Below are 14,437 nucleotides of genomic sequence, written 5' to 3'. Positions count from 1 at the left end.
GTATGTAATGGAATCTTTAAAAAGACTTATATTTAGAAACGAAGGGAGTACATGCTAGTGCTGATCGGCAGCCTAATGTTCTTATGCTGGCGATCACTTCGCCAGGGTACAACAACCGAGGGAAATGGCAAGCTTCCGTAAACAAGTGTTAAGATCCCAGTATACTATATTTACTCAATCACCATTGTTCTGGCTACAAGTCGTGAATTACAAGGCAGAAGAGAGAAGAAGACAATGAACAGAGTAATCAAGCCAGGTTCTCGGCGGGAGCCGCCTTTCCATTCCAAGGCAGCCTCCAAGCAATCTTTTCTTTTTAGAATAGCCTCCAGGCAATCTCTCGTATTTGTAGTGGCAGCCCTATCTCTTGAGCAGGCCGAGGCCGAGATTTGTGGCCCACTGTCCAACCCAACTGCAGAAGTGGTGTGTGCCGCTGACACCAAGCTTGATTTTTTTTTTATCTTTGCAAAATAAAGCAAACTGCCTCAGCTAGTGGAGGGGTTAGCATCGATGCCCGTGGAGAGTAAAAGTTGCATTTGGATCGAGCTGTGGTCGATGGAGAACGAGTAGATGACAATGCACCACAGTCAAAAAATGGAAGTAGAATCTGCAGGGAAGGAGCCCACGCTACCGGAGATGGAACATAGTCGAAGCAGTGGTCGGTACCGCAAGTGCTCGTCGGAGGGAAAACGGTTGAGCTTTATGGTATGAAGTGGCAATGGGGAAATGAAATAATGTTGCGCGGTAATCCTATTCGGTGATCAAGTCCTCAATTTTTTTTAGCAAATTAAGCCTCAAATAGTGCCTTAGTGGTAGACAGTGCACACACTAGAGCATAACAGGCCGGCCCATGTAGAGAATGCATTGTAGGTGGGGGTTTTCAACTTTGGGAAACTTCTAGTTTCATCATTTTTTTGCTTGGGTTTTCTTGGTTTTCTCTCTCTGTGTTTTTCGCCGGTTTTATTCCATTTTACCCCTTTCTTTATTTTTTTTTCATTACTTGGTTATTTTTCCTCTTTTCACTTTCTAAAAATAACATGTTAACATTTGTTTCATATTCACATTTTTTAAAAATTAGCGAGCAGTTTTTAAATTACTGACCATTTTAAAATTAACAATGGTTTTTATTTTTAAATCCACAAACATATTTTCATTTTTCGAATGTTTTTTCATGAACATTTATTAAATAGGCCATCTTATTTGACCCCAGGTATCATCTTCGCCTTGATCTTTCCTTTGTTTCGATCGCCAGCGTACACTTTCTTATTCCACCATTGTGATATCTTTGTCCTGGACAAAGACCAAGAGCTCGTGGCCTGGTGCAGGTGAAAGAACAACTTACAGGTTGCAGTCAAAGGAGTGAAAACATTATTACATTCATAAATATTTTTATAAAATTCTTTACCATTTTGTAAAGAACATAAACATTTTTTAGATCCACAAAGATTTTTTTAATTTGTGAACATTTTGCAAATTCACTGACATTTTTCACATTCATGAACATTTTTGTAAATTCATGATTATTTTATAATCCCAAGAACATTTTTTAAACTCATAAACTTTTTAAAATTGACAAGAATAACATAGCCAATCGCTTGAACTAGCAGTTTTTTTTTCGCACAATCTCGCAAACATTAGCAAGTACTCCCTCCGTAAACTAATATAAAAGCATTTAAAATACTAAAGTAGTGATCTAAACGTTATTATATTAGTTTACAGAGGGAGTACTACTACTTAAAAGAGAGTACTTTAGTCACCCGCAAAAAAAAAAAGAGTACTTTAGCGAGCAAGCGAGCGACCGAGACATGGGTCCTTTCAAGCGGGAAAACAAAACACAAGGGAGCTTGCGACTGAGAGAATTGAACGAGTGTAGCGAGTGACCGAAACGAGCGGACATGCGAACGACTAGGTCGTGACCTGCGAGCGCTATGAGCACCCTGATTTTCGTATTTTGTTTTGTTCTTCCAGTGTTTGTATTACAGTTCTGCTCGGGGTTTCCTGTTTTCATTTTTCTTGTTCTTTATCATTTTTCTCTTCAGGTATCTTAGGTTTTGTTTGTTTTTTCTTCGGTTTTTACTGGGTTTTTATTTTATTTTCATTTTTTTGTTCAACATATATTAAACTTTTCCATACAAATTATACTTTTTTGTATACAAAACATTTTTTATACACGTTTCACATATCTCAAATACATGATTATTATTTTTTATAATATTGTTTTTCATGCCTTTTTTCATACATATTGTAATTTTCCATATACATCTAATCATTTTCTTAAACAAGTTTAACATTTTTAAATACATGATTAATAGGTCTGAATAATTATTTTGAACATTTTTTGAATACACGTTGAAACATGTTTCATAACCGTTGTACATTCTGTCTGCATTTTTGCAAAAACATATGTTTTAATGTCTTTTTTCATACATATTGTATATTTTTTATATATGTAAAATCTTTATAATATATATTAAAAAAATTAAATACATGATTTCACATTTTTCTTAATAGGTGGTACACATTTTTTTCAAATATAGATCCAAACAATTTTTGCATGATATGAAAGGTTTTTTGAAACTATTTTTACATTTTTTTCACATTGTAGAAGCAATTTCTTAAAAATATCAGACACATTTGGCTTGTAATGTGTGAACATTTTTCTAAATGTAGTGTACATCTTTTTAATGGTACAATTTTTTTTCTTTTGGAATTACACAAAGAGTTTGTTTAGATCATATAACATTTTCCTAAATGTCCATGCACATTTTTAAGATGTTCATACTTTATTTGGATGTTAGACACATTTTCTAAAAGACGCGTGGTCATTTTACACTACATTTACTATATTTACTTTCATGATATATATATGTATTTTACTTTGAAAATATATATAAAAAAATACATGACGAAAGCATGAGAAGACCATGTCGTAACTGGGCTTGACCACTAGGCTAGTTGCGGGCCATGCTTCGGGCGGCACATAGCCGGCAATCTGTATTTTGTACTCCCTCCGTCCCGAAAAGCTTGCATGCCTGCAGGTCGACTCTAGAGGATCCCCGGGTACCGAGCTCGAATTCGCCCTATAGTGAGTCGTATTACAATTCACTGGCCGTCGTTTTACAATACCGCATTGGACAGGGAGCAAACGCAGACGTTGGTGCATGCTATTAGGCCAGCTCACTTACTAGGTTATTTTTTTCCTGGCATGAAATTAGTTTTTAGTTTCTTGAAGAAACTAGACTTGTTTGAAGTCGGTTTTACCTAAATATCGCTACTATAGCATTTCTTTTTAAATCAAGATTTCCAATAAATGTTGATAAATTCGAAAAAGTTTGCAAAATTTGAATATGCTCATGGGTTTAAAACATTGATTTCACGAACTCAATAATTGTTCACAAAGTTCAAAAAAAGGTTCATCGATTCAAAAACCGCCTGTTAAATTAAAAATTACCCCTAAATTGGGAAACATATTCATGAATTCAAAAAAATCATGAATTTTTTTAAAAATGTATAGACTTCAAAAAATATTTACCAATTACGAAAATATTTCCCTATATTCAAAAAGTGTTCATGGATTCTAAAATGTTCATAAATTTCAATTTTTCTTACGAATTCAGATATTTTCACCCTTTTTTAAAGTTTGCTAATATTAAACAATTAATTTAGAATTTTTTCGAATTTTGGAACAAAAAATCCGGACCAAAAAATTAATGGAAAAGAAGAAAAAAAATCTAAATCTAGAAAGAAAAGAAAGAACGAAAATGGAAAAAACAGAAAGGAAAAACATAGCATAAAATGGTGGGGGTTTGCGATACCTCGTCATTTCCTGACCTATGCGCTAAATAGGATCACCATTGGCTACCTCACGAACTGTGGTTCTCGTGGTGCAACCAGCCTATTAGAGTTAAGTCCTAAACTTGGCACTAATGCTCGTATTTTTTCTAAATTTATTTTAATCATTCAGGCGATGTTCATTTAGTGAGAGAAGACGTTCCCGTCGACTACGAAGGCGTCCTTAGTGAGTTCATCAGTCTCAAGATATTGTTTCAGCTCAGTATGTGTATGTATGTGGGCATCTGCGTTTGTCCTGTGTTTCAAAAAGAATGAAAAAGAAATAGTCATTGCGACAAATTGATGGCATAGCTCCATTCGCGCTCCAATTGATTTTCATGCATGTGCAATTTATTTGGTTTAACATTAGATGGTCGTTGTGGTGTCTCATCGTTGCCGACATGGTCCGTAGCGTGTTGGATTTTGGGTATGGTCACTTTTAGGATGCTTTCGATGATACTTTACTTATTTCTTCATATTTTACCATTTACAGTAGTGTCGTCCTTGCGAGATGGTTTTCCCGGCAGTGTTTGTGCACAAAGGTGAAAAAAAAAGGAAAGAACTGCGCGCGACCGCTTGTGGTAAGTTTTGAAAGTGCCTAAGATTTAATTAATCGCTATTAAAGGCCATTTAGGTAAAATTATATGTACACAGATTCTTCCAGCTTTGCATTGATATTTTTGTCTATGTTTGGCTGGCTGAGTGCACTGTATCTTACTGTTTGGCTGAAATTGTATACCCACATGATAGCTGAACACCTTAACCTTATAGGGTTTTTTTTGCGGGGTACCTTACATTGTCACTGTACTAAAAAAACTTACGTTGTCACTCTTTTTGTTTAATTTGAATAAAAATGGAGCTGGGCCTCCACCCCTATTTGTGATGCTGACTCTCCATGATCTCGACCTGACAAGAAAAAGAGAGAGACCATAACTCCTAGAGTGACACTGCCAACGATAGAGATACGACAAATCGAGAAAGCATAGATATTTCCAACGGAGTAATCCAGGGTTCCTCTGGATATGACAATGTGTCCCTCCACTGAGTTCCTTGTCCAACCCCACCGCACCACGACCTGGTCGCCCCCGCCCCACCCCCTCCGTCCTGCCCTTGCAGCACAAAACTCCCTCCCTCTATGCAAGGCATACTCAAAGTTTCGCGGTCTTCAATGTACAACTTCGAATGACAATATGTACTTCTGCAAAGGTATTTTGTGTTGTAAAATATTTTTTTCCTCTATGTACTTGTTTGTAGATGTAGTACATGCGAAAATCATAGTCAAAATTGAACATGGCGATCACCGTGAAATGTCACTTGCGATTCTGGGAAAAGGAGCAGTAAATAATCAGTTAATTGCATATTCTATTTATTTTAAACACAATACAACCACAGATACTCACATACACTTATCCGTATGAGCATATGTACACACATCATATCTGTATGAACACCTTTGAGATACTGAACCGACATAACATCTTGAGATTGACGAAAGTCATCATAGCCGCTTAGTAGTCGACGAAAAGATCTCCTTCCACTAAATAAACATCGTTGAACTTGAAAAGTCTAGAATAACTCAAAAAAAGAAAAAACCGAATACCAGAGCTAAGTTTAGAGAACTTAAACGTACGTTCAGCTCGCCTATGCTCCGAGTAGTTTTATTTTCTAGTACATGCACGCCGTGACCAAAGGATTCTGCCCCTGTACACATCGGCAAGGACTGGTCAAACATGCAGCTAGCTATGACCCACATGTCATGCCGGCACATACGCAGCATAAAAATAAAATACGCTATTGTCATACTCTCAACTTTATACTAAAACTGTTTTGAACTAAAACCACGACGAGCAATTTGAAATGGAGGAAGTACTTAGGAAGGGAGTGTATAATTGAGAGGGACAGAGAGATTAGAGCATGTTTGGTTTCAATAAGTCACCTGACTTATAAGTCAGGTGACTTAAAACAGTGACTTATAAGTCATGTCTGTTTGGTTGTCACCTGACTTATAAGTCACCTGACCACACATTCCTACCTTGTTTTTTATGTAAAAGTGGTGGGACCCACGCAAAAAGGGAGTGACTTATAAGTTTTAAGTTGGGGTGAAACAACTTATGACTTATAAATTAGGGTAACTTATAAGTTAGGTCTGTTTGATAAAGTAAGCCATTTTTTCACTTTTTGACTTTATAAGTTGATGACTTATTTGAAACCAAATAGACCCTTAGTATATGCATACAAAGTCGGGTCATCTATTTTGAAACGGAGGAAACAGAGGGAGTAGAACGGAGGCTTCCTCCAGAGATTGTAGAGCAGTCTGCCAAAGTCCAGCGGGTACAGTACACTCGACTCGTGCGGCATTGGCTTCCGAAAAGGAAAAGCGGTGGCGTGTGACCACTGACCAACCTCAACCTCAACCTGACGCCTTGCTTAGCTGACGCCGTTATCCGGTTAGCCCAACCCAACCCCTGGATATTAATTACGCTCCAGCGGCGGCGTGCCAGAATCCAGCGGGCGAGAGCAACAACGCCTGTGTCCAAAACGGAAACGAGTGACCACGACTGGGCCCTTGTGCTCTCAGCTGACGCTGTTATCCGGCCATTATTAATCAGTCCACCCCCCGCCATCCCACCGGCCCGGCGGCGGCGATAGGCGTCCGTGATGGTGGTGGTGATGGAGAAGGAGGAGATGGAGATGGAGCGCAGGGCGTACGCGCGCGTGGGCCTCCTCGGCAACCCCAGCGACGTGTACGGCGGCCGCGCCGTCTCCTTCGCCGTCGCGGGGCTCTGGGCCACCGTCCGCCTCCGCGCCTCCGACGACCTCCTCGTCCAGCCCCACCCGCGCCACGACCTCGTCGCCTTCCCCTCGCTCCCCGCCCTCGTAAGCGCCAATCTCTGTTCTTCCAGATTAATCGGCGTCAGATTTTTCCAGATCGACCAATCTCTCTATAAATTCCCATCGATCCTTCTGTAGGTGGAGCGCCTGGACGGCGGCGGCTACTACGGCGGCGTGCGGCTGCTGCTGGCGATCTGCAGGGTCTTCCACGACCACTGCAAGCACAGCGGGATCGCCCTGGAGGACAAGAACTTCGCGCTGTCGTACGACACCAACATTCCCCGCCAGGTCCCACCCCCGTCCCTCAGATCCATCCGTCCGTACTTTCGTCATGCCGGGGAGGTCCCCCACACCCTCCCTCCCTCAGATCCCCCAAAGATTTACGCTTTTCCAACGCTGGCCGTTGAGAGTTGGTTTGTTGTCTCCTCTGCTGCCAACAGGCCGGGCTCTCCGGCTCCAGCGCCATCGTCTGCGCCGCGCTGAGCTGCCTCCTGGATTTCTACGGCGTCAGGGACAGGATCGGGGTCGAGGTCAGGCCCAGCCTCATCCTCAACGCCGAGAAGGAGCTCGGGATCGTCGCCGGGCTCCAGGACCGCGTCGCGCAGGTCTACGGCGGCCTTGTCTACATGGTATAATGCGTGGCAGCCATATATATGCAACCATGTTCACCTTCACCTGTTGCTCTGTTTTGCTGAATCTTTTGATTTTGTGTTTTGCTTCTCAGGATTTTAGCCAGGAGCATATGGATAAGCTGGGTCATGGAGTGTACACGCCGCTGGAAGTTGATCTGCTCCCCCCTCTGTATCTCATCTACGCCGAGAACCCGAGTGACTCTGGCAAGGTTTGTTCAAGCTGAGTTTAAATCACACCCTTTTATTTTTTTTGCTTGAGCAATCTTGCTGATGTCTGCATTTGAACCTTGTCTCACTGATTAGGTCCACAGCAGCGTCAGGCAAAGGTGGCTCGACGGAGACGAGTTCATAATATCATCCATGAAAGAAGTCGCGCAGCTCGCGTATGATGGCCACAATGTGTTGTTGCAGAAGAATTATACCGAGCTCGCGAGGCTTATGAACAAGAACTTTGATCTGCGGAGGTGAGGCAGATGCCAACAAGGCTTAGAAAACAGCCTTGTTAACTCATGGCATATACTGTATTTATGAATCTTTTCTGGACAGCAAGTTAGTTAAATAGCCGTGCACGATTGATCGCAGGAAAATGTTTGGAGACGACGCACTAGGTGAGGTGAACATAAAGATGGTTGAGGTAGCGAGGAGCGTCGGCGCCGCGTCGAAGTTCACGGGCAGTGGGGGCGCGGTGGTGGCCCTGTGCCCAGACGGCGATGCGCAGGCGGAGCTCCTGAAGACAGCGTGCCAGGAGGCCGGTTTCATGGTGGAGCAGATTGAGGTCGCCCCGTCGGCGCTGACAAAGGAGGAGCTGGCAAGCTTGTCAGGTCACCAGTAGCCAAAAGGATCCCATATATTCAAATATACGCCCTCCGCCCCGAATTAGTTGTCTTAGATTTGTCTAGATACAAATGTATCCGGACACAACTAATTTGGGACGGGGGTAATAGACAAGAGCATAGCAAGCATGCAATTTGCTGTCACCACAGGAGTCCATTTTTTCTTATTTGTTCGAGTCATCACAGGATCACATGAGTTTTTCATGTTGTTTGATCATACTTTTGTGTGTGGTGTAAGTGGAACACTGATGTATCATCATGATGACGCATGCAAAATAAAAGGTTCCTTTTCTTACCGATGATCTCATTGTCAGTTGGTCAGAACTCAGAACCAATCAATCTTGTTCCTCCATTGCTGGAGGTGGACACCCTCCAGTTTCAGCTCAGCTCTGCTTATGGTCCCCGCCGGCGAGTCGGCCAGCGCCGGAGACGACCCGAGGTGTCCCTTGACGCGGCCTCGTTCATTTTCGCTGGAGGCCCGGCCTATGCGAACGGCCCAGCCCACGAGTCGCCCAGACGAACGCCCGGCGCACAAACCCAAGCCCACCACGCTACTCCCACTCCAGCCTCTGCCCACGCGCGCACAAACCGCGCCGCCGGACGCCATCTCCCCCACCTCCACGCTGCGGCCGCCGGACGGAGGAGCCAGCAGCTAGCGGCTCGGATGGCGGGAGAGGACGCGGCGGCATGCGCGCCCCAGGTCGGCGGGCACGCGCCGCGGGACGCCGCCTCGTTCGACGAGGAGACGCGGGCCCTCATCGCGCCCGACGCCGGGAGCCTCCCGGCGACCCCGCCCTCCGCCGTCGAGGCCAACTTCGCGCGCTACTTCGCCGCCGGTAAAAGAAAGACCCCGCCTTTGCTACGCCCTCTTTACTGTTGTACCTATAAGATTTTGAGCTTAGAGCTCTGTTCTTATTAGATTCTCGCTTCTGAAGTGGAGCTTGCTTTTGTAATTTGGCGCCGGAAGCTCTAGTCTTTCTGCAGTGCTTACTGAATTGATTGTTTGTGCATATGTTGAACTATTGGGTGTGCACTGATCACATTTACACACTTTTTGTGAGAGTATCAGCTACGTACTAAATTTTCAATCAGAGAATTCATTCAATCTCTGCCCTATGCATGGTGCGCTTTTTTTTGTTCTTTCCTGAAAAATATCTTAAGAAAATCCAAACATATTTTGTGTGTCTGTGTGCGCGCTCTGCATTCTGGTGCTGTAATTTTAGTTAACAGAGTATTGCAATGACAAATGTAACCAAAATGGTTGAACTTAATTCGTGAACTCTACTTTCAGCCGTCCAATTCATCTCTTCTCGTTTCTTGGCAGATTATCTCAACCCAGGACATGACCAGTACGTGTACCGCCATCCAAACGGGTAGGCTTATTTTATTTTATTTTTCATTTGAGAACTTAAACAGTAGGCTTTCAACAGGTCAAAATTGGCTTTCTCATGATCGGAGACAATAAATGGTCTTCCGGTGAACTTTGCATATTCACTAGTTCTATCTGAAGCTTGGTTATTTCTAGGCAGTAGAAAAAAAGTTGCTCAATGTATGCATAATTAATATCAATATAGGGATCTTTGTCTTTGATAGATACATTGTTCTAGTGTCGCTTCCTTATTTCTAATGCAACTCTAGTCCACACATGGCAATAATTCTTTTTTTACTTAGCGTATTTATACTGGTGATTAGGAAGGAAATTTATTCTCTTTGGTTTCTTATATGTTCCTTTTAAAACTTTAGGTTGTGCGTGGTTGGTTTAGCTCCAGCTCATGTTGCACTGAAAGAGGAAGGGGGAATAACTGCTATTGACTTCAATGTTGGGAAGACAGATCGCAGTGAGATAAAAGTCACAGGGAAACGCAAAAGGGTAATTGGAGTTGATGTATGTTCTTTGTTTAATTGATTAATTAGCAGAATTATTTGATGTCTGCTTTCTATTACAGAATGCACAACATTTGCAAGAAAATTCAGCATTATGTAAAGTCTGCACAAAGGATAAAACTTTTGTGGTGAGGTTGGTCCGCTAGATCTCGCAATTGATTATGCCCAGTGTCATAGTATTTTTACACTGAAGTGTTGTCTACGTTCAATTTCCCTAGGTGTTGCGTGAAAGGGCAGCTTTTGGAGATTAATGATAGATTGATGAAACAGCCTGATCTGCTTAATACCTCTGTAAGTACCTATATCAGAAGGACACTTTTGATGCTTTGTTATTAGTGTGGCTTGTCGCTGTCGGTGGCATATCGTAGCAATGGTGACGCCTACATGCATAAATTGAACCACCTATATTTTTCTAGTTGGTTGGTACTGCTACCGATTGTCTCTTACTGAAGATAGTTTTCTGGTCCAGCCTTTATGATCCATGCGTATCGGAGAGATGTTTAAGTTAGTTTTTGTTTGTAAGCTCACCGTCGGTGTTGTTCCCAAGTGAGTACTGACTACTGAGTAGCACCGAAACATGAGTGCAACCTTGAGAGGAATATCTTGTCGAATTTCAGTTTAACATGTTTCTAGTAAAAAAAATCAGTTTAACATGGATAAGCTTGCACTTTTGTAATATATATTATTCCATTACCTCTGTTGAAGTATTTCATGTTTTATCCAGAAGTGCCTGATGAAACCTTGCCTGTGAAGAGACAAGAGAGTCTGTGGATTCAAACAACATTTTTGATTGTGCACATTTGTTTGCTTTGTTTACTGTATTCCTTTTTTCTGAAACACAGAAAGAGACTTGAATATTTCATTAGTTAAGGAGAAATTTGATTTAGAACGTAAGATGCATAAGGCGTACTTTCCCGCAATGATTTAACCCAAATGCTTCACCCACCCAATCCCTCAAATTTCCGCTCCTTCCTTGACTTCTGCGACAATCTTTACCATATTCTGACCAGTACATGGTTTTTCCTTTTCATTTGTAGGCCGACAGAGAAGGATACATAGCAATCTTCATGCAGAAACCAGCTGACTGGCTCAAAGTGAAGGATAAATTTCTTAGCTTTGAGGAGTACAAGAACTTGAGAGGAATCTGCTGACACCAAAAGGTAGTCAGTGGTAATTTTACACCCTTTTGCTTTCCAAGACAGCGATGAACTTGGACGAGCGTGTTTCCGGAATTTGAGTTGATGCATGCTTATCAATTTCATTGAAATGCTCATAACGAACCCTATTTTCTTGCATCGTTTTTTGTCGCATGTGCATGCACATCTGATTCGTTTTTTATTTCTGCAGAAGGAATTCATGCTGGCCAATTGTGTATTCATCGTTCAATTCAGAGCCGGAGCTCAGGTCTCTTGGCCTGATCCTCGCACACAGATGCCATTCTTTTTTTAGAGTCGGAGAGCCAGCTCCAGATAACTGCATCTTTACCAACATGATATTGAAGCTGAGCCTGTTGGCTTTTCTGACAATTTAGTGGATGCATTATTCTGATAGTTTCAAACTTAATAGTCTACCGAGCTGCAGAACAAGCTTTGGAATTGAAATCATTTGAAGTTCATAGAGAGCTTATGTGCTTGACTCTGTGACTGTATAGCTTGATGGTCTCCCCACAGACAATGCTTGCGAAATGAATGTTAGTTTGATACAAACATTGTATGAGGTTCGCTTAATTTCTTCTGTCGGGAGTTCGGAGGCAGAACAGTTCATTCATTTGTAATTCTACCTGGTTTCCGACTTCCTTTCTTCTCCCCTCCTGTTCTCCTTAATTGTTTGTTCTACATATGCTATGAAATCACAATACTTCCAGAGACAACTACCAACACATTTTCTATCGTCTATTGAAACAAAAGCTCCTCCAGATTTAAGCATACAGGGTTCACATCAGATTATTGTACTATTCGAGAGGAACAACCCCGAAACACATGGATGAAGGTGGATTCATGAATTTAAACAAGGCAATGCTTCAACCAATGAATGTACAAGCAATGCACATTTGTGATTATGATCAGTTGGGCCTACAGAAAGATTGTGTTTTTGCTTGCCAAAGCTATTGCTTGGTTCAATTAATGACGAAACCCGAAAAAACGAGAATGTTTCCCTTCAAATAAACAAATCCTTTCAGACTAAATTCCTTGTGGATGATTTCATGAGCTTCTTGAGTTATACCTAATGTACAGTCATGTGCAGTGAAGGCCCAAACAACCCATTGCCAGGTCCTTGTTGTCTGTGCTGTCATACAACTCCTGTAAGGCTGGAACACATGAAGAAAAAGAGCCATCCTGAACACCAGATGCAGCATTATTTTTATCAGATCAATAACATGGAAGTTAATACGCCCTCATTACCTGAAGATCATTTTGGTTTTTCCTTCTCAAGTGTGATCTCCACTAGCTGAATATTTCCCTGTAGTGATTCAGCCTTGCACGAGGGAAGGAAAGAGAAACCATCCAGAAGCTTCAAACATTTCAAACCCCACTTCACCATCAAAAATTCAATCAAGTGATGACCACTGCGCAAAAGAATCGAGCCAATATATTAGGGCAGTAGCTCCCAGGAATTTTATCAAGTGGAGAAGGCTGAAGAATTTCTTGGAACCTGCGATTGTGGTATGTGGTGATGAACACTGCCCCAGGAGAATTTTCCAGGAGGAAGGTAACCGTCGCGAAGAGATCGTCAAATTCTAACCAAAATAGATGCAGCGGCATGTTACTTACGTAGCTCAGCCAAAGCGACAAGAATGCAAGTCAATCGGAGTAGATGAGTAGCTTACTTGCTGAATCATAAAGCACATCGGCTCCAAGAATAATATCAGGGTGCAAATCAAACACAGGTTCATCCCAATCTCCCCAGGTAAGTCCCAGTACCTGCATGGTTAAGTATGAGTTACTACTTGCACAAAGTAGAGCTGCTTTCGAAGGATGCAACCTGTAACAAATAACTTCAGATCAAAGCTTACCGTGCAGTTGGCGTTATTGAGACTGCATATTTGCCGTATATTGTCCAGTACCTGCTCATTGCCAACGAAAGCGGAAAGCTATAAGCATTGAGTCATCAATAAGTACTACTGAAAACTAAATGAAGGTCTAGCCGGGATGGGGTTGAGCTAACTTCTGCATTATGTGCAATGTCTGTCAGCGTAACATCTGCTCCAACTTTTGCAGCTACTAAACCCGGTAGCGAGGTTCCCGCACCAAGCTGTAAGCCATAGACACGAATCAGAAAAGCATAAAAATAATCAATAAATCCTTTTATTGCGGAACAAAAAATGAAAAATAAGAACGACACTTGCAATGCCGAGAAATTTCAAGTTGCAGAATGGAAAAATAGCTGTTCCATCCAAACAAACACAAAAAAACTCACGACAAAGGAATGTGAATTGCACCGACGCAGAGAATAAGGACCTTTTCAAAGCTCAAGCATGGAGAAGTACCCTATGTTAAGCACTGGAACTTGTTCTGTAGAGAATCTGAAGGATGATTAGTACCTCGACAACTCTGGAGCGGGAGAAGCGCGGCCTCTGCTGCCACACGTATTCCGCGAGGATGACGCTGCATGGCCAGACGAACATCCCGTAATCCTCCTCTATGTTCTGCACACCGGTTGATAAGCATGCAGTTTGTCAAGGCAGTCAAATTGAAGAAAGATAGCATTATCGCTGGAAGACATCCGTGCACCAGTCCTGGTGGCAGACGCATTTCGCCGAACGGCTGAGCTGCATCCACGAGCTGAGACGGACGAACCTCGACGATGTCGACGCGGAGGTCGTGGTCGCTCTCGGCAGAGGCGCCGCCGAAGTAGTGGCGCGAGACCGTGGTCATGCGCGGCGGCGGAGCGCGCCCGGGCTCCTCCTCCGCCTCCGACGAGGACGCAGAAGCGGAAGCAGAGTCCATTGCGTTGCGGAAGTCGGGAAAACGCAGGCCAGGCCGGGAAATATATGTAGTGCGTATGCTACCGAAGTAATGAAAGGTGTGAGGTGCTACATCAACATAATGGGGATGTAGCTCAGATGGTAGAGCGCTCGCTTAGCATGCGAGAGGTATGGGGATCGATACCCCACTTCTCCAACTTCTTTTTCACTCCGGTTGTGGGGAGGCGAAGGTGTTTTTTTTATGGATGAGGTGTTAAGTTAGTTACAACAACTTACAAAGTACATTTCTGTTAAAACATAATTTTAGCAGAGCTCAAAAGGTATCAGTAGCTCAGTCAGTATGTACAAACGATAAGGCAGGCAACACCAATTTGATATAAATAAATGTCCTGTTTTTATATAAACACAATAAAACGCCGATGATAGCATGCATCATACATCCTTTTCCTTATAAGCACTGTTAAGTTAGTTACAACAACTTACAAAGCACATTTCTGTTAAAA

General features: G+C 42.5%; 3 protein-coding genes and 1 non-coding gene across 6 annotated transcripts; 3 read left to right on the top strand and 1 right to left on the bottom strand.

The window, feature by feature from the left end:
* The first annotated feature begins 6,323 nt into the window (after positions 1-6,323).
* Positions 6,324-8,420, top strand: LOC125517361 (probable glucuronokinase 2). The gene is made up of 6 exons (XM_048682555.1): positions 6,324-6,705; positions 6,799-6,948; positions 7,101-7,289; positions 7,385-7,501; positions 7,596-7,756; positions 7,875-8,420. The coding sequence occupies exons 1-6, from the start codon at positions 6,487-6,489 to the stop codon at positions 8,122-8,124; spliced, it is 1,086 nt and encodes a 361-aa protein (XP_048538512.1). The 5' UTR covers positions 6,324-6,486; the 3' UTR covers positions 8,125-8,420.
* A 251-nt stretch (positions 8,421-8,671) lies between these two features.
* LOC125517363 (protein Abitram-like) lies at positions 8,672-11,812 on the top strand. Its single transcript, XM_048682556.1, has 7 exons — positions 8,672-8,961; positions 9,450-9,498; positions 9,869-9,995; positions 10,072-10,142; positions 10,228-10,300; positions 11,047-11,169; positions 11,357-11,812. The coding sequence occupies exons 1-6, from the start codon at positions 8,790-8,792 to the stop codon at positions 11,158-11,160; spliced, it is 606 nt and encodes a 201-aa protein (XP_048538513.1). The 5' UTR covers positions 8,672-8,789; the 3' UTR covers positions 11,161-11,169; positions 11,357-11,812.
* A 225-nt stretch (positions 11,813-12,037) lies between these two features.
* Positions 12,038-13,999, bottom strand: LOC125517364 (histone-arginine methyltransferase METTL23-like). Of its 3 annotated transcripts, none has more exons than XM_048682559.1 (8): positions 13,807-13,999; positions 13,551-13,655; positions 13,175-13,261; positions 13,023-13,073; positions 12,837-12,930; positions 12,662-12,746; positions 12,412-12,575; positions 12,038-12,309 (listed from the first exon to the last, which is right to left on the bottom strand). In XM_048682559.1, exons 1-7 carry the CDS (start codon positions 13,954-13,956, stop codon positions 12,419-12,421), a joined length of 729 nt encoding a protein of 242 aa, XP_048538516.1. In that variant the 5' UTR covers positions 13,957-13,999; the 3' UTR covers positions 12,038-12,309; positions 12,412-12,418. The 3 variants fall into 3 exon arrangements, with proteins under 3 accessions (XP_048538516.1, XP_048538515.1, XP_048538514.1); XM_048682558.1 differs by having other exon boundaries at positions 12,038-12,345; positions 13,807-13,998; XM_048682557.1 differs by having other exon boundaries at positions 12,038-12,317; positions 13,807-13,994.
* A 58-nt stretch (positions 14,000-14,057) lies between these two features.
* On the top strand, positions 14,058-14,130 carry TRNAA-AGC. Its single transcript has one exon. It is a non-coding gene; the product is annotated as a tRNA-Ala (tRNA).
* Positions 14,131-14,437: the final 307 nt, after the last annotated feature.

The sequence above is a fragment of the Triticum urartu genome, chromosome 6 (genome assembly GCF_003073215.2).
Source record: "Triticum urartu cultivar G1812 chromosome 6, Tu2.1, whole genome shotgun sequence".
Lineage (NCBI taxonomy): Eukaryota > Viridiplantae > Streptophyta > Magnoliopsida > Poales > Poaceae > Triticum > Triticum urartu.
The sequence above is the reverse complement of the archived record's forward strand: the minus strand, read 5'-3'. Positions and strand labels throughout refer to the sequence as shown.